The sequence below is a fragment of the Dermacentor variabilis genome, chromosome 1 (genome assembly GCF_050947875.1).
Source record: "Dermacentor variabilis isolate Ectoservices chromosome 1, ASM5094787v1, whole genome shotgun sequence".
Taxonomy (NCBI): Eukaryota; Metazoa; Arthropoda; class Arachnida; order Ixodida; family Ixodidae; genus Dermacentor; species Dermacentor variabilis.
In genome coordinates, this window is record NC_134568.1 from 38,216,154 (window position 1) to 38,238,313 (window position 22,160).

At 44.5% G+C, this 22,160-nt stretch overlaps 1 protein-coding gene across 1 annotated transcript in view; it reads right to left on the bottom strand.

Annotated features, from left to right (window-relative positions):
* Nucleotides 1–2,036: 2,036 nt before the first annotated feature.
* Nucleotides 2,037–22,160, bottom strand: part of LOC142576582 (uncharacterized) — a 37,990-nt gene continuing 17,866 nt past the window's right edge. The window contains exons 5-6 of the mRNA XM_075686770.1: nucleotides 17,215–17,406; nucleotides 2,037–4,277 (exon numbers count right to left, since the gene is read on the bottom strand). Of these exons, the coding sequence (XP_075542885.1) occupies nucleotides 4,107–4,277; nucleotides 17,215–17,406 (363 nt within the window). The 3' untranslated portion in view covers nucleotides 2,037–4,106. The remainder of the gene's footprint in view (nucleotides 4,278–17,214; nucleotides 17,407–22,160) is intronic.

Genomic DNA, 22,160 nt, shown 5'->3' on the forward strand with positions numbered 1-22,160 from the left:
CTCGACACCGACTTATTCGTTCCTTTCATGCATAAGAGCAGCTTTGGAACGATACCACACAAGCAAGTCTGCAGACACCATTTTTGCCAAAGGCGAAGCACTGCTCAGGAACGAGTCCTCTGCAGTGTTGCGGCAGTGCTGACTACACGTATTAACTTAGCCACTGTCAAAGCTATTCATTGTTTGTACATTTTAGGTGAACATTAATGCCTACATGGCAGTGTTGCATTAGAGGGGCCCTCAACCATTTTTATTGAAGTGGAGAAATACATTTTGAAGTTAAAATAGGCTACTTCAGAAATACTTTGCTGCAAAAAATACTTCAATGCATTCAGCAGAAGCCGAGTTATTGGCACTCAAAACTCTTCGCGGTGCTTATGCTCCTTCTGTGCCTCGCACTGCAAAGGCTACGGCAGAGTGGGGCGCGCCCACAACGCACTGCCTACTGAATGTCACTGTGGTGGGCACATAAAATTTGATTTTGGATGTTCACGTAGATGCCACTACTTCCAATTTTGGTGCCTACGACGCGCCAAACACCAGCCAAATGCGGTTGTCCTCAGTAAGCCGCAGTGTGCCCAGCTACGAACTTGTTGCGGCACCCCGTCGTATCTACGCTACGTAGCAGTCCACAGCTATGTGCAAGCGAAGTGCGTATGCGCAGCATTTGCTGCGTGAATGACAGGGCTTAAGTGCGTGCTTTAGCTCATATGCCCCAGTCTGGCCGTGCTAAAGACCAGCGTTGTCCTGCACAAACTTGACCGATGGATAGTCATCATAATCAGCCTGGCTACACCCGCTGCAGGGCAAAGGCCTCTCCCATACTTCTCCAACCACCCCGGTCAGGTGCCAATTGTGGCCATGTTGTCCCTGCAAACTTCTTAATCTCATCCGCCCACCTAACTTTCTGCCGCCCCCTGCTATGCTTCCCTTCCCTTGGAATCCAGTCCGTAACCCTTAATGACCATCGGTTATCTTCCCTCCTCATTACAAGTCCTGCCCACGCCCATTTCTTTTTCTTGATTTGGATGATGGATAGTAGCCACATCGAACTGGCACATTTTGAAGCATGAAGTCTGCCAAGGCATCTAACCAGGAGCAGCCGGGAGTGAGCGCGCGCTGGGGTGTGTGCAGTCTTAAGTTTCGCGTGGTTCAAGGCTAGTCAAGTGTTCAAAACTAGTTGAAATTAGCAAGATGCGACGGCCATGACATCAATAGGCAGGATGGCCAAAGTACAATTCCTACGCGGGAGGCTGCAGCCAAGCGTGTGTAAACGATAGTTGGCTTCTTGCAGAAGTACGTAATAATCGAAATTGGAAAGCAGATTTTCATTTACTTCAGCCAGTTAAAATTCGTCATTAAATATACACAGTAACAGTAGGAAAAAGCACATTGATCCAAACACCCTTCTTGACTGGTGCCAGCCATTGGCCAATAGCAGCAGCGTATGGGAATCTGCTATATTACAAAATAAAGCGTCCAGAAAAGAGTGAGGAGCAGGCTTGTGTTGAAAAGAGAGCATTTGAGAAAAAGACGGCGTCACGCACTGCTTGCGAGCTGCACACGCCACGCACGACTGCAAAATTTGGTTGAGATGCTCACAGCAGCATATGCTATCCGTGGCGTATGTTTTTTTTCACCAAGCCCGAGGGGTGGTTCAGGACTCCTTCAATATTCTTGTTTGCATGTTTTTATTTAAAGAAGTGGAGAACTCTATTTTCAGTATCCTAGAGCAGCAATAAATGTATTATTAAAAAACAAAGCCACACAATAAACCGCAGCTGTGACCTGCAGAGAAGCTTCCAAGTAAACGACTGCTGGTAAGATCACTTGTCAAGGTCATTTAGTCAAGCAACGGGTTCTGGACTATGGCACTACCTCTTGCTGCGCAAGAATCTGCGCTCGCAGGCCTCATAGCCTGGGCTCTGCTGCGAGCAACTACTGAAACAAAGTACAGTCTCAATTTGATCACTGCAGCCTGGATGAGCAAATTTACATGGTGTTGATGTCAGGCACACAATGAGTTTGGCAAGAGGTTCTACAGACAGTTCTTTACTTTCAATGTTGCAGACACCAAACAGCAGAATTTATATTGTCATAATAATACACATTGTCTACACATATGAATCAAAAGAAAAATAAAAGAGGCCACGAGGCCTTGGGAACACTCAATTGAGATCAACTGGCAGATTTATAACTGTACAAATATGATGCTCCCTGTACACATTGTTTCGCCCTATTCAATGCAATGGGTAACTTGCTAAGCTCTACATGAGAAATTTCGTCAAAAACAGTTAAAACACAAGGGCAGGTGTCTTGCTTAACTACCTGCAAGACCTTGACCCACCCTATTTGGCCAAAGGTTTCATATAGAACACTCAGATGACTCCCAGTAGCTATAAAAAAGCATAAAAAGGCTATAGTCTTAAAACCGATAAGTTTAAACGATATGTCCACTCGCCATTGCAAAAGCTGTTAACTAAAAAGTGGCTCCCAACAACACACACCTAAAGGATGCTCTGAGCATGTCACACGTGGAAGCCCGTTGTTATCTGTGAGATGTGTGGTTAGGTCTACTGGTACCAGTTATATAATAGTCTGGCCATATGGTATTCATTCTGGCAACATGTACAGCAAAATGATAACATCCATCAATGTGGCACAAATAAGATTTGTACGGTCTTTTGGGGCATCCTAGATGCGACAAGAGCTTCAGAAGAGCAGAAAACGCTACCCCACCCTGCTAGTCAATATTAATTTTTCACATGTTCTATGGAATACCACTAGCTCCATATGTGCATGAAAAACATGTTTATAGTCTTGATTCCTTGCCTTTGTGCCACTCGATTCAATTTACATTACCAATTCTCCACTTTCAAGTCACACAGCTTACCGTTTTCAAAGGAGTCACTTATAATCTTTAAAAGCAGTGTCAGAGCAAGAAAAGCTTAAAAGAAACTAAATGAGTTCAAAGGTTGGAGTTCTGGACACATTAAAATGACTGCACTTCAACATTGAGCCCAGGAAACATACCTGTACCTTTTCCCACTTAAATGTGTGTTTGCTGGCAAACAAAGCCGTATGAAGCAGCAATCCAGGTCAGTGCCAATATGATAATGGTAAATGTACAGAAGAAAAAATGCGAAAAGCTGTGCGATGAGAAAGAAGTAGTGCTAAACATGAAACAAGAGTTCTCTAGAAGGCAAAACTTGTCTCTGTTGCATCAGTGTAAAGTCAGAGTCTTGCCTAGTGTCGAGGTGTTCTCCACTGCGTGTGGTGGTGTATTAGAGCTTGTGTACTGATAATAATGCCCAGTGCTGAGAACAAGAACAATGTGGCAGCTGCAAAGCAAGCTTGACATTTTTCAGAAGGACCCATTGCATATGATGTAGGGTTGCGATGGTCCACCTTCATGTTAAGAGAGAAAACATTGGAAAAGAAAGAATAGGGAAAAGAAACATGTGGACAGAACTCCCAATACCTGGCTATTTCTCTGGCACTGCTTTCCACCTCACCTCATGTGAAATCAACACATTGGCTACACAGCAACTAACAAAAAAAAAGAAAGAAGTCAATACCTCCAAAGAGGGGTTTAGCTGCGCAGGTGATAAAAAGCGCTCATTTTGTGCATTAAATCATATTTCTTAATGCAACTTCATCTTCCCTTATTCGTTCAGCAGATATACTGAAGCTGTGTTATAGCAGATATATTATGTTCAGCTTTGAAGTCTGCAGGTACCGCCAAAGATTTCGAAAAGCACAGACACCTGGTCAGAGAACACAGGTTTAGCTTGCCTAAAAGTTGGTGTTTTTGTACAGAAACCCTACATTTTCTCTTCACCAGAAATGTCATGACTGGGCAGCCCGTGCCCGCCAGTGCAGGTGGTGAGATACCTCTCCTCAAATGTTCCGTCCTCCGTGGTGCAAAAGCACATCTGACCGGAGGGGGAGGGTTCAGAGGTGAACCTCCACTCGTAACAATTCCACACCAGAAGAAAACCCACATGGCAGTTCATAACTATGAACTGCCCTTCCCACTTCCGAAATTTCACACAGATATTTCCTCACATCGATATGCCAATGGCCCAGTCCGCTCGAGGAGTGCCTCAGAGGTCATCATCTGCGATGGATTTCAGCTCGACAGGGTGCTCCACCGACTCCTGAAGCTCAAGCAGATGAAGCAGATGCTTCTCCATGATTGGCTGGTTCTTGTTTATCACTGTCTGAATTATCTGCTCCGTGTCCAGGTCGAGCTGAAGCTTCTCTCCCGCAAGAATCTGCAGGGAAGAAGCCGAAGGTCAACAGTTGTTTTAGCTAAAAGCCGCATTCACCGTTTATGGTTGCAATGCAAGAACACCAAAGAAAGCATGCCAGATTAATATTCTAAATTTGGCGTTCACCTGTGAATAGCCTGTATCATTGCACCTTATGACATCAGGGAAAAGAACTGTGCAACCAACTGTGCTGAGGAGTTTTTAAATGTTGTCACACGGATGGATAGATTACATGGATGCAGCGCAGGTTTATATAACAAGCAAAAGGCATAAACTGACGAGGAAGAAACAAAAAGATATTTTTTTCTTTCTCGACGTGAAAATTAGAGACATTAATGAGAAATATAGGTTGTCGGGCCCTTGGCCCTCTCTGCAGCGCGCACGGGGGAAGCCTTTGAAACGCGCGCCACAACGGCACTCGTCGCATGGAGCATGCGCATCGATCGCGGTATCGTAAGAACTCGCGCGGGGACTGCCGGGAAGGCGGCTGCCCGATAAGAAGGCAGCGGAGACTGCACTGAGGGCTTTCTTTCGGGGCGCGGGCCTGGGGAGGCGCTGGTGGGGCGTGGCCCGTCTAGGTTTCTTTCCGAGCGTGCTGCAGAGCAGGGGAAAAAGCGTTTTGTGTCCGCGGAAAGAGTGCTCTTGTAGTTCGCTTTTGGAACTGTGTCTGCGCGCCTGGTTCGGTGCTTGCTTGCTTTCTGCGCTTTATGCATTCTGTTATCGACCGAAAGATTGTGTTAGTTGATGGTTTGTAACGGCCGTTCTTTCGTCGCTCTCTTTGGCTTGTATATTTTGTTGCCTCGCTGTTTTGCCGCTTGCTTCTTTGGTTTTGCTGCTTTTTGCTCCTTTGCCTTTTTGCTGCTTTGCTTCTTTGCTGCTTGCTTCTTTGCCTTGTTCTTTTCTGCTATTGGCCGCGAGGCTGCGGTAATTGTTGGAGTGTTACATTCTATCGTAAATTAAAGCGGTTTTTGTTCCTTGCGCCTTTGGCCCTTTGTCGTGCTGGTCGCGGCTCGCGGACCCCCTGAGCGAAGGCGAGGGGCCTTCAAGGTAGAGTCGTATTAGTAAATTAACCATCTACAATATACCAAAAAAACTACCCTTACCGTGACAGGATGCTTGATAAGCCAGAGGAGATGCGAAAACAAATGACAGAGTAGTAATCGCACCTTGAAGTTTTCACATTAGCTCGATGTGACATCATGCATACTGACGACAACTGCTCGAGGCTAGTTAATTTGTTACTGGCAAAAAAAATAAGGGGGAGGGGGGCACTACACTGTATTTTAAGAGAGCCAAAGCATGAACTTGGCAAGTTTCAGGCACTCTTACCGAGTCACAATGACCCAAGTATGTGAAAATACTTTGGAATCCCTGATGTCACACTAAAAGGATTGGGGCTTCAGGGCAAAATTATACCCATGCCACACAGACGCAGAAAATTACATTCATTCACTAATACTGTTGCCTAACGGCATTTTTTTTCACCGAGCTGTCACATGTACAAATTTAATGACACTTGACATGATGATGATAGCGTCCTTCGAAGTGAGCACTTTTAGGGTAGCAATTAAAAATTAACTATGTATTTACAAGTTTAATAGTGAAATATAAAAATAGCTGCACGATAATGCCATTAGCTTGAGTTCGTTGCTGTCTGTTACAAGGTTGAAGCCGACCGTAGCAACTTCGGCCATTGCATGTCAAATCCAAAATCTAAAAAAATGGCGCCTGCCACTTCGAAGCCGTTGCAACGCCGACCCAAGAAAGTTCACCAAGTACAACTCCAACTCCTGGCAAACACAGTGTAGTTGAAAATTATGTATAAATGATTTTTTACATGATAGAGGCTGTTTCAAGTAGTACTTCAACTGTGCTGCAGTGCACGAACTATGGTGACGAAATTACGCATTTCTCAGTTCTGGCGAATGCATTAAGGTTTGCCCGTATGGCATCATGCAAACTGCAGTAAAATTTAAGGCGTCAGCAAGTTAATGTCACTTTCTGTTCGCCTGTGACACGAGTATTATTCGCAGAAAGAAAGTCAGCCTATTACAATGAAATTTTAAAAAATATTTTTGACATAATTCTTTATCAGCCTGAAGGAATTTAGTGTTTGTCTTTAGTGTCCCTCTGACTGGTGGTGACCATAATTAAAATGATGGCGTACTTGAATGCTTCTGGAATGACTGAATGATTGATCTTCTTTAAAATTGCAATAAACGCTGTACAAAATGCATAGTCAAGGCTATGAGAGTTACTGTCAATATCCAAGTTTGTTTTGCACTTATTCTGCGTTAAATAACACAGTGAAGCAAACTGCTTTCTGTAACAAGATAACTACTATTTGCATGATGCTTCGGCCCACCTTTTTGGGTATACTAGGGCACTGCTTGTATGATAATGACGATTGGATACACCTCAAGATCAACACCGCCAATGTAGTGGCAAAAAATTCATCTGTTTCCCAGGATAGGAACAAGCCAAACGAATGTCATAACATGACTACAGATGGAGAGTATGACCAGTAAAGCTTGTAAATGTCATGGGAATGACATTAAATAGATTTAAGAAGCTTACACGTGAAAAAGACATCAACAAACTACAAAGTGCCTCTCTGAACCAAATTAGTACAGAAAAGTAAATTAAGATGCTGAATTCTGCATTAAAAAAATCTAACTAGTGAGTCTGCGTGTCATCCTTCATGGATTACATACAGCTTCATAATTGGTCTTCTATGGAACAGACAAGTTGTGTGACTAACCTTTATGGGATCTAAGAGAATACAAAGGGACGCAAAAATGGAGCAGTAAATGAGCTTCTTCCTTTTGCCACAATGTATGCATGTGATACGCTTAAAGTCCTGGCCTCAGCGAAATTTAAGATTAAAGGCATCTTGCAATACCACTAGAACACAGCAAACACGCTTAGTTGCTAGGCAATGCTGCCGTAAACATGTGAGCTAATTATTATACTCTCCGTGTATGGAGTTGGGAGCCTATTATAATTCTGTTCCAAGAGACTGGCTGTTCTATCAACTTCTTGGAATCCCTGCCATTTTTCATGCATTCCTAAAAACACACAACAGTGATTGATAGGAGTTCTTTAGTTGTCATTATTAAAGAATGCGTTCGGTAGATGCAAAAAACAGAAATGCCATCATTGATGAGGCCCCATCCAGAGGCAAAGAACTATGCCACTTGGCCAATGAGCCACCAGCCAACCTGGGAGGCCATGCCAGGCGAAAGCTCAGTGCTATGATAGACAGAGCACAGCATCACTAAGCGTGACATACTAGAGTGTGACAGGAGCAACGAAAAGGCCATGAGGGTAAGGCAGGGGCAGCACTTCAGTGACCACAATTCCACTCATGCAAGATGCATCCAAAATCTTTTTATAGTGAAACACTCGTGAAGAAATGCACTTTAAAGGGGCCCTGAAACACTTCTTTAACTAATCATAGAATTAATTAATTAAGGGAAAATGAGACATGCACCCAATCATAGCAATTGCTATAAAGGAAACCGTTCCTCGAAAGAAAAGCTTGGCAGTTGAAGAAAAATTTGTCCTGGTCCGGGACTCATTTACTCTTAATTACTTGCTTCTCTCCACCTTGCGGGTTTCCGCAGAACAATTATTTCAATCATAGAATGACCTCGCTTTTGAAGTATGTTGACCTATAAATCTCGTGCCGCAAATTTTTTAAAAATCCACCTACAAATGGAGTCACCGCACCAATACCTGGCTTCCTCTCTCTTTTTGCCTCCGCTATTATTGCGCTGCAAGCTACACAGCAGAGAAGTCAAGAGGGCAAAGCCCTGGCCAAGCCCCGGCCAAGCCCCGGCCAAGCCCCAGCCAAGCCCCAGCCAAGCCCCGGCCAAAAGTTGAGTGTCGCAGGAGTGAAAGGATTCGTCTCGGCACCCCGTGGTATGCGCCGCTGCCCTCTCGGAGGCCATGTGCAGCAGGCGCAGATACGCGTACAAAGATGAAATTATTTTTGTGCCTTTTTGAGATCGCAGACACATATTTTTCTTTTATTTAATGCAAAATTAGCAATTATGTATCATTGAGAATGTTCTTGCGATCATGAAATCAGCCGATAGCGTTGGTGGACCAAGTGCTTTCGACACAATTGCAAACTCTCTGCTGCAAGCAGTGCAATAATATTTGGCTCACATGGTCACAGGAGCCTCTGCCACAGATTGGCAACGTTTCTTTACTATGTTCAAAAAGTTTGCGGAGCCCCTTTACAGGAACACTAAAAGTCAATACTAAGTCAACATAGATTGTTTAAAGACCTTTCCAGAAACCTCACAAAGCTTGTTTCGTGCCAAGAAAAGACTTAGTTTATGAAAAAATTGTATCTGAAGGGTCCGAATACCTTTTCCGAAATTCAAATCTCCCGCCACCCAATCCGGGGAATGGCGACGTAGCATACGCCATCACCACCCTTTGCTGCCGTCGGGGAGTAAAACAGCACCCGACAGACGGCGGCACCAAGCCAAGATAGAGCTGCAGATGCGCCGCCGCAGCTGCTTTTCGGTCCAGTGGCGCAGATCGTTCAGGCATCCCGCGACATGACATGGAAGTTGAATACTTTGCTACTTGCAGTTTGTGCAAGTTTTGCGAGGTAGCAAAACCACTGCAGCAATACGCGATCAGGAAAGTACTGAAACGCGAAAGTGTGGGCGGTGCAGAGTCGAATGAAAACGAAACCTTTCAACCGCCTGCGTCATTTTCAACGGTAATTTCAATGAGTTCTTTTTTATAAACATGAAATGGAACTGGACAAGTAGCATTTGATATGATCTTATAATACAACACGAGGATGCTTTTTTGCAATGAGTGGTTGAGTACTAGTGACAGAACTTAACTGACGTGTGCTTTCGTCATCAGCAAGTGCTTGAATATCCCGGGAGACAAACAAACACAAACATTGTCACAAACGTCAATTTAATTTTCTCGCTGTCACATGATATCACCAGAATCACAAAGCCTCCATACTAGCTTCAAATGCAGTAAGATGAGTGAGTGCTGCCACTCACTTTTCATGCTTCCACAGCCGTGTTCTGCTGTGCGAGTGACTACCGTGCGAATGTGCAACTGTGGTGGCCCTTTGCTGAAGCCATTTCAAGGTCAATGCCGTGCGACTGTTGCCAGTAGTGTGCACTCAGACCACCTTCCATACAACTCACTGTTGCCAGTAAAAGAAACACCTCCTTTCGAGAAATTTCCTTTCAGCATAATCCTCATGCCATGTGGTGCTGCTGTAGAGAAGTGTAGAGCAACAGACAACCTTCAGGGCTATATCAACAGTCGAAGCTTCTCTGAGGAGCTGAGCTAATTTTTTCCTACAGAAAGGGTTAAAGTAAGAGCTAATCTGCGTCCACCAGCCCAAAGTGTCATTAGCTATCCCTGCTTAAAAGAAACTTGAAACACTCTTTTCCACAATATCTTTGCCATTTTAGCCTTTACTCCCGTGGAAAAAACATCGCCAGACCACCTCAATGAAAGAATAAGGGTGTTCATTATTTATTTGATTAATTAATTATGGCGTTTTACATGCCATAACCACAATATGATTATGAGGCAGGGCGTAGTGGGGGACTCCGCAATAATTTGGACCACCTGGGGTTCTTTAACATGCACCTAAATCTAAGCACGCGGGTGTTTTCGCATTTCGCCCCCATCAAAATATGGCCGCTGTGGCCAGGATTTGATCCCATGACCTTGTGCTTAGCAACCTGACAGCATAGCCACTAAGCAACCACTGCATGTGTGGGTGTTTATTAAAAGCTGTGCATCTGTGCTTCTTACTCGACCATAGGTCAACAAGCCTGGAAACCGACAAGCCTGGAAACCGTTGGTCTAGTCAAGACAACGCACAGCACAGGACAAACTACAATGAAGTGGAAAGGCCATGCACTACACTTTGGCCTATTCATTTAAATATTCGCTTTCCTCATTGTGCTTGAGCTGCATTCTAGATCCATGCAGCAGCACAACAAAGGCAAGGATTGCTACACAGAGTTAACTAAAGTGACCTACTACACAAAGAAAAGCACTGTGAAGCCACAGCCTAAGCCATTCTGACGATTTGTAGCAGTGTTAAAAGTATAAAATGTGCCATATCTGGACCAACTGATATGCCCTTTGAACGGCATGTGATAATGTGTTACACTTACCTTTTTTTTTCCTATGTCAGTAAAATAAAGCTCTTAGGCAGTACACCACTAAACCCCGTAAATGACTTCAGCAGAAGGAACAGCGGGTGGCCTGTTTTTGTACATGCAGGCTAGTCAGTTTATGTTTCATGAACAAGGGGGTCTAGAAGGCACTGAGAGCAGTTTGTTCTATTAGTAACGAAGGTAAAAACACCACCAACATTTGCTGTACTTAGTTCTAACGTGCACTTCCTTTTTACTGGAAAAATTCACTAAAATATGACATACGCATTAGAAAAAGAGTACAAAACCAAAACTACAATAGGTGACGTCCAAGCCCTCCCCCTTCCTCAATGTCAAATCCAACGTTGGAAGCCTCAAAAAGCGACAAGTGAAGCCCTCTCCACCTTCCCTTCAATGTCGTTGACATCACATGTCATTCCGAATTTCCTGAAACTGTTCAAACTTGTATTTCACCGTGACGCCTGCCTTTTTGTGTATACGTGGTAACCAATCCTTATGTAATACCCCGAATGGGGTCTTTAACCCTTTCAGGGTCAATGACGTAAATATACGGCGCCGCGACCAAGTTCAAAATGGTCGATGCTGTATATTTACGGCGCCGTCTGTAGGATTAAAAAGCACGCCAATTTCCTAACTTTTGCTTTTCCATCATGTGCTGTCACTATGTAGGAATACAGGGAATTTTTTTCGCACGCCTCCCTCTCTCGGTTTTCGTTGCATGGTTTGTTTTAAAGCTACTTTGCTCCGGTGCGTCTATATACTACCGCTTGCGCAGTGGCGGGCGGGCGGGCGGCAGTTTTGGTTTTGTTTCGCACGCGGTTTCAGCTTCTTGTGCTTGCAAAACTGATCGATAACTCATTACTAATCGCTCAAAGGGCGACCGCTTGTTTCTCACTCGTTTAGTGCTCACAGGGATGTGTATAGGAAGGACGCTGCCGTGCATGCTTTCCGTTGCTTTTTTTTTTTTGAAACTCACGATAACTAATTGCCTCTGTTTGGCAATAAGATGATTAGCGGAAGTTTGTCATACGTTTTGCTTTTTTGATGGCCACACAACCACACAGTTTTCTTGTGTGAGTGCACCTACGCAGTTTGATTACACTATGGATGTACATATTAGTGTAAGAGCAGGAACATTTGAGTCTTGCGCAATATTCTCGTGTGCACATTTTCAAAGCCTTGAACTATGTGTATAACAATGCATCAAATTTTTTATTCTTATAAGTTTATTTCCTTCCCCAATATTCTTATTCATGAATGAAAAGTACATATATACCAATGGAAAACATTCTTTTCTCACTTCACGGTCACCCTAGAAAAATTACGGTAAATTTTTTTCAAAAAAAGTCCCTAAGAAGAATTGGAATCTGCAATAAAAAATACTGACCCTGGGCGGTCGCATATGGCGAAAAAAATCGACCCCCAAAAGGTTAATGTAACAAAATGAAATGAAATGAAATGCAATAAACTTTCTTCTACTTGCATTCAGTGGCTACGGCATTGGGCTACTGAGTACGAAGCCACATTTTTCTATTCCTATCCATGATGACTGCATTCCAATGGAGCTAGAACGCAAAAACATTTGTGTGCTGTGCTGTGGGTGTGTGTAAATTAACCCCAGGTGGTCAATATTCATCGAGAACCCTCCACTACAGCATTTCTCATATCCCGCTAAGCAGTTTTGGGACACTAAACCACACAGTTTATACAGTAGGATCTCGTTGATATGTTCCCGTTACATACGTTTTCCCGGCACCAACATTCGCAATCAAGAACATCAAAAATGACCCAATAGAGTTACGTCATAAGAAGCCAACAAACACTGACACCAAGGACAACATAGGGGAAATTACTTGTGCTTAATAAATGAAATAAAGAAACGATAAATTAATGGAAATGAAAGTGGATGAAAAAACAACATGCCACAGGTGAGGAACTATTCCACAACCTTTGCATTTCGCGCTCATTTTTTACAGCTTCATAATTGCCGGAAAACAGGATTTTGTGGCGCCAACGTTCAAGTACGTCGCCAAACTGCGATCATGTAATATGTTTTCCGGCCGCTAGATCCCATGTAAACAAGGAAATGTGCGAAGTACGTGCTATCGAGAACAGTATACAGCTGCTCCCCCCCCCCCCCCGTAAGCTTCACCACAATACTCGCCCGCCCATCTCACGTGAATTCACCACGGTGCACTCGCAGTTTCTCATTTCAATACCAGCAAATCTTTCGAGTCATCGCACATGGCATTCACAGCTACCACCACCAATCCTATTGCGATAAGCACCTTCGCCTATCTGTTTCACAGCGCGTGGTGCCATCGGAAGCATAGAGCAGGCTTTCAATAGATGGTAACCGAAATACATCGCTGTTCCCTGCTGCAGACTGCGATTGTACAGTATACGTTTTCTGGCGGCTAGATCTCATGTGAACAAGAAAAGGTGCGAGGCGCGCACAATCAAGAACAGCATATAGCTGCCCGTCTCACATGAAACTGAAGGTGTGCACAGTTTCTTATTCCGGTACAGTCGACTCCCGATAATTCAAAGCCGCTTAATTGGAATTTTCGGTTAATTAGAAGTGAAGTGCTGGTCCCGTCAGTTTTGCATGTAATCCTATAGAAGAAATTGCTCGATAATTCGAAGTCCTCATCCAGTAATATTGTTTAATTGGAAGTTAATTTTCAGCCGGGATCCTCGAGGTGACCGTCACTCTTTGGTAGAATGTGCAATTTTTCAAGTGTTGCAACAGTTCCGTGCTCCGCGTTGGTGCCATCGCCACCGCAGCCGCCCACAACGCCATCCTTCTTGGAGTGGCGCGGTTATTCATTGCTACGGCTGCCGTGGCCTCCGCAATCAACTCCGGCGGGAGGCGAAGCGGCTCCCGCCGGAGCTGATTGCGGAGGCCACGCGGGTGCCATAGGTGCACGCAGCGCTGCATACTGGCAGTGGCGAGATTGTGCGAGATTAGTCTTGCAGCGTGCGCAGCGTATGTCGAGGTGTGTGTTAGTCGAGCGCCTTTGAGCAGGAAGCTCGTAGGCTAGGTTGTTCCACGAGTGATTCAGAATTGACTATACCTAGTCGCGCAGTTTATAGCCATGGCAAACCGTGGCTCTTATCGCACGCTCGACCTGGCAACGAAAGTCGAGGTTTTGAAGGAAGTTGAGAAGGGAGGTGCCGCCAAACAAGACATAGCGCGGAAGTACGGGATCAGGCCGAACACGCTCTCTAACTACATCAAGAACAAGCGCACAATAATGGATGCATTTGAGAACGACAAGTTCAAGACTTCTCGGAAGCGAATGCGCACCGGCGCTTACCCAGAGTTGGAGAAGGCTCTGCTGGTTTGGATTAGGGAGGCCAGGAGCAACAAACTTCCTCTCAGCGGAGACATCGTTGCGATGAAAGCCCGAACGCTTGCAGCAATGTTGGGGATCGATGACTTCGTTTCGTCAGATGGATGGCTGACGCGCTTTAAAGATCGCCATGACCTGGTTTTCAAGAGCGTGTGTGGTGAAAAGGCGTCCGTTAACCAGGAAACATGCGCCACGTGGAAGGACGGAAAGCTGCGTGAATATCTCGCCGAATACAGACCGGAAGACATCAATGCAGATGAGACTGCACTCTTCTATCGGCTTCTACCAGAGAAGACCCTGACATTCAAGGACAACGACTGTGCTGGGGGCAAACGCAGCAAGGAGAGAGTGTCGGTGCTGATCGCGGCAAACATGACTGGCACGGAACGATGTCGGTTACTTGTGATCGGGAAAGCCGCAAAGCCGAGATGTTTTAAAGGCATGAAGATGCTGCCTGTGGACTATGAGGCGAGAAAAAAGCGTGGATGACGGCCGAAATCTTCAAGAGCTGGATAAGCAAATTGGACCGCAAGTTTGCTGCTTCGAACCGCAAGGTGTTGTTCCTTGATCACTGCAGTGCTCACGTGAATGTGCCAGCCTTAAGTGCAATACGCCTCGCATTTTTTCCTGCAAACAGAACGGCTGTTTTGCAGCCAATGGACCAAGGCATCATCAAGAATGTTAAAGTCCTGTACAGGCAACACCTCCTCGAGCGCATGACTTTCTGTATGGATAGCTCCACAAAGTACGAGGTGAGCCTGCTTAGTGCCATCCACATGTTGGCGCGAGCATGGGATCGTGTGAAGCAAGAAACCATCGCAAATTGCTTCAGGGCTTGCGGTTTTGTGGCAGCTTCTTCGGAGGATGCCTCTGAAATTTCAGCGGAGGAAGCGTCAACAAGCGAGCTTGACGGCACTGATTTTGGTGATGCTCTCGGGGACGTCAATTTTGAAGATTACACCGCTGTAGACAAGGCGGTCGAAACGTGCGGTGCGCTGACGGATAGCGAAATTGTAGAGATTATTCGGCCCCAGGAAGAGACCCAGGAAAGCGACGATGACGTTGAAAGCGAGCCGCAACCTAAGGCTGCCAATGTAGCTGCGGGCCTTGCTCTTGCGGAGCGCTTCTTTGCCGCTGAAGGTAACGCGGAAGAATTGTTCCGCCACATCTACAGCCTGCAGAACTTGCTTTCAGCAGTGCGATTCGGCAAGAAGAAGCAAAGCAAGATGACCGACTATTTTTCTTAGAGAAAATACTCGATTTCGCCACAAATAAAGTGCTGTTTTTTGTGTTTTGTGCTTAATTGGAAGTTCGTTTAATTTGAAGTTTTTTGCGGTCCCCGTGAACTTCGTATTAACGGGAGTCGACTGTACCAGCAAATCTCTGACTGGGTCGCCGCACACCGCATTCACAGCTATCGCCACCAAAGCTACTGCGATAAGCACCTTCACCTATCTGTTTTACAGCGCATGGTGCGTAGTGCCATTGGTAGTGTACTGCATGCTTTTAGTAGGTAATAATCCAAACGTAGCGCCGTTCCCTGCTGCAGGCGGCGCAATGTCGGCCCCACATTTCGCTACAGCGGCATCCGGCGTTGTCCAACAGCTCAATTTCACTTCGGTTTCACATCGCCCTCTTAAACCACTACGCAATAGGAAAGCAACAAAATGAGTCTTCGGCCATTGGAGCACCACCAGCTTGGAGCGCGTCGGTGTCTCGTGCCGCAAAGATTCACGCGACGCTTCGTATTATGTAGATGTCAACAATAGTTGAGTCTGTCAAATTTTTTTAGTTACTTCGGATCGTACGTTTTCCCAGTTGGTACATTTTTCTCGCGGCTTTTTCCAAAACGTATGAATGAGGTTCTACTTTATTTAATTTTAAAATTTGTTGTCTAAGTGAGAACAAATCACTATTTCTCTTTCTTACCACAAAAATCTGGTGAGGAAGTCAAGAGTATTGCATTTTGCATTTCGTGGATTATGAAAATTGGGATGGAGTGCATTACAACTGAGAGCACATTAGAATCGAGTAGATACAGCACTTTAAGTACAAGTAGCTGCACAAATCTGTCTATTATAGACAAAATGCCTTGTATTAGCTTGACTAAGTTTTTGAATCTGCAAAGCTAGTTTCTAAGTCCTGGCACATTGCACACACACACACACACACTAATGCCTTCGTAACAAGCAAAATAATAATTAACCACTAATATGCGGGGAAGGTTTTGCCTGCTAAGCAATAATAATAATAATATTTGGGGTTTTACGTGCCAAAACCACTTTCTGATTATGAGGCACGCCGTAGTGGAGGACTCCGGAAATTTTGACCACCTGGGGTTCTTTAACGTGCGCCTAAATCTAAGCACACGGGTGTTTTCGCATTTCGCCTCCATCGAAATGCGGCCGCCGTGGCCGGGATTCGATCCCGCGACCTCGTGCTCAGCAGCCCAACACCATAGCCACTGAGCAACCACGGCGGGTGCCTGCTAAGCAAGGTTTCACTATTTTCTGCATGCACTGTTGCATGTTCAAATGCTCTTGCCAAGCATAAGCAAGCAGCTCTCAAGCAATATCTACTGCAGTAGCTTTAGTGGCTATGACACTGCGCTACCGAGCTTGAAGCTGCAGGTTCGATCCTGGACACAACAGCGGCATTCCAACGGGGATCAAATGCAAAAACACTCGTGTATCGTGCATTGGGTACACATTAAACAACCTCAGATGGGCAAAATTAAGGTGGTGCCTCATAATAAGATCGCGGTTTTGGCACTTAAAACCCCGGAATTTCATTTGTTTTCTAACTTTCCAGCAAAATGCGCTGTGTTATCTATAGCGTGTCATTTTGGCACAGGTCTTGGTATAGTCAAATAGCTTATTTGTCACAGAAACAAGCGCCTTTTGCACAATGTCCAATGCGCACCTATACTCCATATCTGTCTCGAATTTTAACAAAATAATTATAGTGGAGCTGGCGTTATGCACATTAATAAGGCATTTGGGATAAAAATCAAACAAATTTCATCAATTTTAATATAATTTCTTTGTCAGTGAACATATTGCATTACAAAGACGCTTCTATCATTTCCACTCGCAACAGGTGTGTGTTTAGTGTGCTGCAAGCTAGCAAGACAAACAAGAAGATCCCGGAAACAGAACACATCAAGAAGATTGCCCCCTGGCACGTGAGCCACCAAACCCAAGTACTAACAGAGAGGACGTCCAAAGGTTTTTTTTCTTACTTCTAATGCGGACAATCTCTCCTGCATCTGCTCAAACTTGTGCATTGGCAAAAGCTTATGTGCTACTAGTGGAATGACAGAGATTTCTCCAGCTATCGTGTCAGCCTGGCACTGTCTCCAAAAAAATATGACAAATTGCTCTCTTTCAGGTCACGTACCTTTTCCAGGCCGGTTCGTGGGATGGTTGTAGAGAGGTCTGCAGCAATCTGGTCAACAAGGCGCTTGACAGTCACCACAAATCCTTCAAGGTCACGCGAGTCACTGTCCAAGCGTTTTTTCTTCATCACCAGGTTCATTACATACTGGCGAGATTTCTTGCAAGTGTCCAGGAGCCACGACATGGACTTGCCCTGTACAAAGCAGCAGTGGTAAATGTTTCCGTGCCATGTAGTGATTTGATACTTGGCAGACATGATTGTAATCGCATTATCTACATTCCTCGCTTATTGGTTAGCAATGTTTTAATCTGATCAGGGGCCCCTTACGAGCTGAGTATAACCTACATAACTCAACTGCCATAAAGATGCAAAAAGGTGTTGATTTCCTGGAGAAAAACTGAGAAGCAAAACTTCCTAAGCAACACAGGATTGCAACGAAGTAGTGTGGTCCATTATTAAACTGAAATCCTCATTGGTATTCAAGACAACACAACATAAATTTCCTCAGCTTCAGAGAGCAAAAAGTATTCGATTTTATTCAAAAGATGCTCTCAAGGTAAAAAATTTTCCAGGCCTTCATGTAAGAACTGAGCTGTAATTGGTGCTGGCATACTAATTTGGTGTGCGTGTCGACTACTAAGTATTAACGTTACAGACAGCTAGCAAGATTCTTGTGACGCTATGAGGGCAGACTTCCAGGCATGTGCAGCAGCTTGTTTCTTTTGTACAAAATTAGCAAGCACTAAGAATCTCACTAAATTTTCCGATTTCAATTCAATATTCAGCTTTTCTTTTTCTCCATTTGATTCAATATTAAATTTCATTTGAAATTTACTATTCAGTAGTCATACATCCCTCAAAACAGGTCTGTTACTGAAAATAGCACACGTGAGTTTTATTTATGACCAGGTACAAAATATTCAGGCTGCATCCATCTTTTCAAAATTGTGAACCCAGCTGGTGCTTTCCAGACACACGGCATGTGCTGCCAATAACTCAATGCGTGCTGTGCGAACTGTGTTAATCTTCAACACCTCCGTCCTTCTTTTATGTAGCACTGTGAGCCATGGTGCTCGGCTGCGTGAGCGAATGTATTCACCGACTACACTACAATAAGAGTCGCTGACCGATAATTCGGACTCTGCAGACTGTGTAAAGGTCCAAATAATCGGGTAATCAAAATAACGAATTCACCACAAGATAAGTGCCGTAAGTTCACAAGTGACTAAACAAAGTTTGCCAACCACCTTGCTACACACATGTATGCAGATTTGCTACATAATAGGCGTCTTTGTTTCGCAGGTGTCTAAAAAAATTTTTTATTCATGGCTGCAAGCACATCCACTGCATGCAACCTGTATTTTGACCATTGTCCTGCTGCCCCTACATACAGACGAAAGTATGGTACATGAACCAAATATCCAGCCCCAGTCAACAGAGGTTGACTGTGTTTCAATAGCTGAATGATTGCAGATTTCAGTGATCCCGGTCATTGTCTAGCACTTCTCGCTTCATCGCTAACCTTGTCGGTGGTGTTGGTGCCATTTGTAGCTACTTGACGACTAAAAAGTTCACAACAGCAACCATAGTTTCTCACAATACTGCCTAGAGGGAAAAGTGGCACAGTAACGCTGTTTTATGCATAGGAATGGCTGGATGTGGTGGCTTCAAATCGGCATTGTTCTCGAAGAGCCAGGACAACTTCAAGGTGCACCTCACTATTTATTTTATTTATTTATTTATTTAAAATGTCCTTACAGGCCTCGTACGAGGTATTGGGTAAGGAGGGCCTTACAGAAGGATTAAAAGATTATACAGGGCATATAACAAAACGTAATAGACGTACATTATTAATAGACAGTGGAAAATGTATACACATCTTATACAAGCATTAAAGCATTGTACAAAAATAACAGGGTCGGTAATATACATATTAGAAAACAGACAATGCACCATTCTGCCAGTCACAATGGCTCATTTTATATTAAAACAGCAAGTAAAAGGCAGTTTTAACTTAAATATTACACAAAAATGTGTTTTATTTTAATATGAGGACTTGAGCTTGGATGTAGAATTATGTGAAACGTAAAAAGTATCAGCAGGTTTCTAATGTTGAAGGTCAGATGACAAATTCCATGCTCGCTTTGCGAAAGTTTGTCGTCTGTTCTTGCCTTTGTTCACTTGATTATGCACTGCAGGTAGACGTGTACACAACAAATTACATGTAATTAATTACTTGTAATTTATTACATTTTTTAACTTTTTTTCAGCAAGCAATTACATGTTATTAGTTACTTTATTGGAGGGACAAGCTGCAACAGATGACGCAATTTTGAGAACCTGATTTTGGCGAGACCTACAGTAGAATGCCCGAGATTGTCATGTAGCAGCCTTGCGGATTTACATGTTCAGATAGGCAAACCTGGTGGCTCAGTATCTGCTTCCTCATGTTAACAGCACCACCAGATGTTGGCCAACCCACAGAGTTTCCTAAAATATACTAGCGGAAACTCTGGCGCTGCAATTCTTGAGCCACCACGGGAATGATGGGAAGTACATGGATTTGTCTGATCTTGGTGCTTGTGGATTCAGACATTCTTGTGGATTCATTTATTATGCTTTGTATGCCTTCACTGTTGTAAATTTCAGAGCCATCTATACTTTTAAGAGTGCAGAAGATGCTGCAAACATGCATAATCGCTACTAATTGCAACAGTTCAGCTTGTCGAGCTGGCCAAATAGAAACGCACCAAGCATCTAAAGGCACCGACTTGCCTGCGATAAATTTATAAGAGCAATTTCCATAAGAGCGTTATATGCTGCTTGTCCATGCATGCGTCCACAGGGTAATGGTTTCAATATCGGGCTTCTGTGTTAGAGGTTCTGTGTTCGAATCCTGCCATTGGATCATGTTAATAATGTTTATTTAATCACTTCTGATGCAGTACATTTCACTTCATTACCTTAAAGACCCGCAAAGGGTGTTACATAAGGGGTGGCAACAAACATTAAGATGACTTACAGTGTTCAATACAATGAAAAGTGATTTGTAATAATTTCCACGAAAGTGGACGAGGACGTAACGACAGCAATGTCGTTGGATAGGTCATTCCAGTCTGCTGCAACACGGGAAAAAAATGAGACGGCAAAAGTGACAGTGCAGGCACATGGCCAGGAAACTTGAAATGGATAACATGCACGGTAAGATATGCGGGCTGGCGGGACAATGTAGAGGTGCAGCATGGTGAACTGTGGAAAAACTTGTAAAATAAGCAAAGACTGGCAATACGGAGATGGAGTAAAAGTTGTAATAAACCCAATTCCGCTTTCAAGGATGATACACTAATGTCGTATGAATATGAAGAGTGAATAAATCTGGCTGCTCCGTTTTGAAGCGATTCCAGCGCAATAATAAGGTAGGCGTGATGCGGGTCCCAAATGGGTGATGCACATTCTAACTTCGACACGAGAAGAGTTTTGTATGCTAGTAATTTTATGTGTTGAGGGGCATGGCGGAGATGACGCAAGAATCCAAGCGTCTTATTAGCAGACGAAATTAGATTAGTAAAGTGCGGGGCCCAGGACAAATCGTTACACAGGGTGACACCTAAGTATTTACAGTCGCTGACTGATTTTTCGGACTCCAAAAATTCGGACATGCTCGATTATTCGGTCTGCTTCGCGGCACCGCCATTCTCCCCATAGACCGTAATGTATAACAACTGGCGAAAGCTCAGACACCTTGCAACCTCTCGTCTGATTTTTCGGACACTCCTTGAGCCAACTCGATCGAGAGCACCATGCACCGACTCTGACCAGTGCATGGTTCGACTTGCTGAACGCCATTTTTGTTTTGAACGAAGCCTCCTTTTTGCCCCACGAAGTGGCGCTACTGCAAATCGCCGCTCATCATCATCGTTTCTGCCTGGTTCGTGGCCACAGCAGTTGCGGTCTCAGCTTAGTAAGCCATGTCAAGACAATCCAGCAGCTGATTTGTTTCTTTGTGCACGACGCTGCAAGTAGGCCACGTCTTTTCGTTTGTGCAAATGGTGTCGGCGTGACGGTGTGGTAATGTTTGCGTTGTGTGCTGTGTCGAGGTTGCGGTGATCCAACGCGGCATACGGAAACATCGCATCAAGTGACAAAAGATCGCACGTGCTTGGCACTGTGCCAGGAAGGGCGTCGCTCGCATAAAAAAATTATATTATAAGGTTTAACATGCCAAAACCACTTTCTGATTATGAGGCACGCCATAGTGGAGGACTCCGGAAATTTCGACCACCTGGGGTTCTTTAACATGCACCTAACTCTAAGTACACGGGTGTTTTCGCATGTCGCCCCCATCGAAATGCAGCCGCCGAGGCTGGGATTCTATCCCACGACCTCGTGCTCAGCAGCCCAACACCATAGCCACTGAGCAACCACGGCGGGTATTCGCTCGCATAGATGAGTCTTGTGCTCGTCATGCAAAATTAAAGGTAACCCCGAAATGACAATCCAAGAATGCAGCACACCTTTCTTGGCCATTTGTGAACTAAAGTCAATTTTCGGGCAGTCCCCGTTGGGTCCTAATTACTGGTCGACAACGGTAGTGCAGAAAATGCAGCCAAATCACAGAGAATTAAAACCATGGCCTTCAAAATTGAACTCTGAGAAATCCATCACTAGGGCTGCCATTCGGACACCACTGATTGAGCAGACACTAGATTCGATAATGTAGGTACTTATAGACCGTGCAGCTGTATGAAGTGCCACCATCATGTGGTGGTGCATATTATACTTATCCCTTTATTTTTTACCTGGCTAGCAGACTACCTGCCCACTATACGCTTCGTGCACTGCCTATAGAGGCGCCCCTCTATAGGCAGTGCAGGCACCACCTAGCGGGCACCTGCATTGCAAGGTGGCGCCTAGCAGGTGGCGCGTACAGCACCACCCGTTAGGTG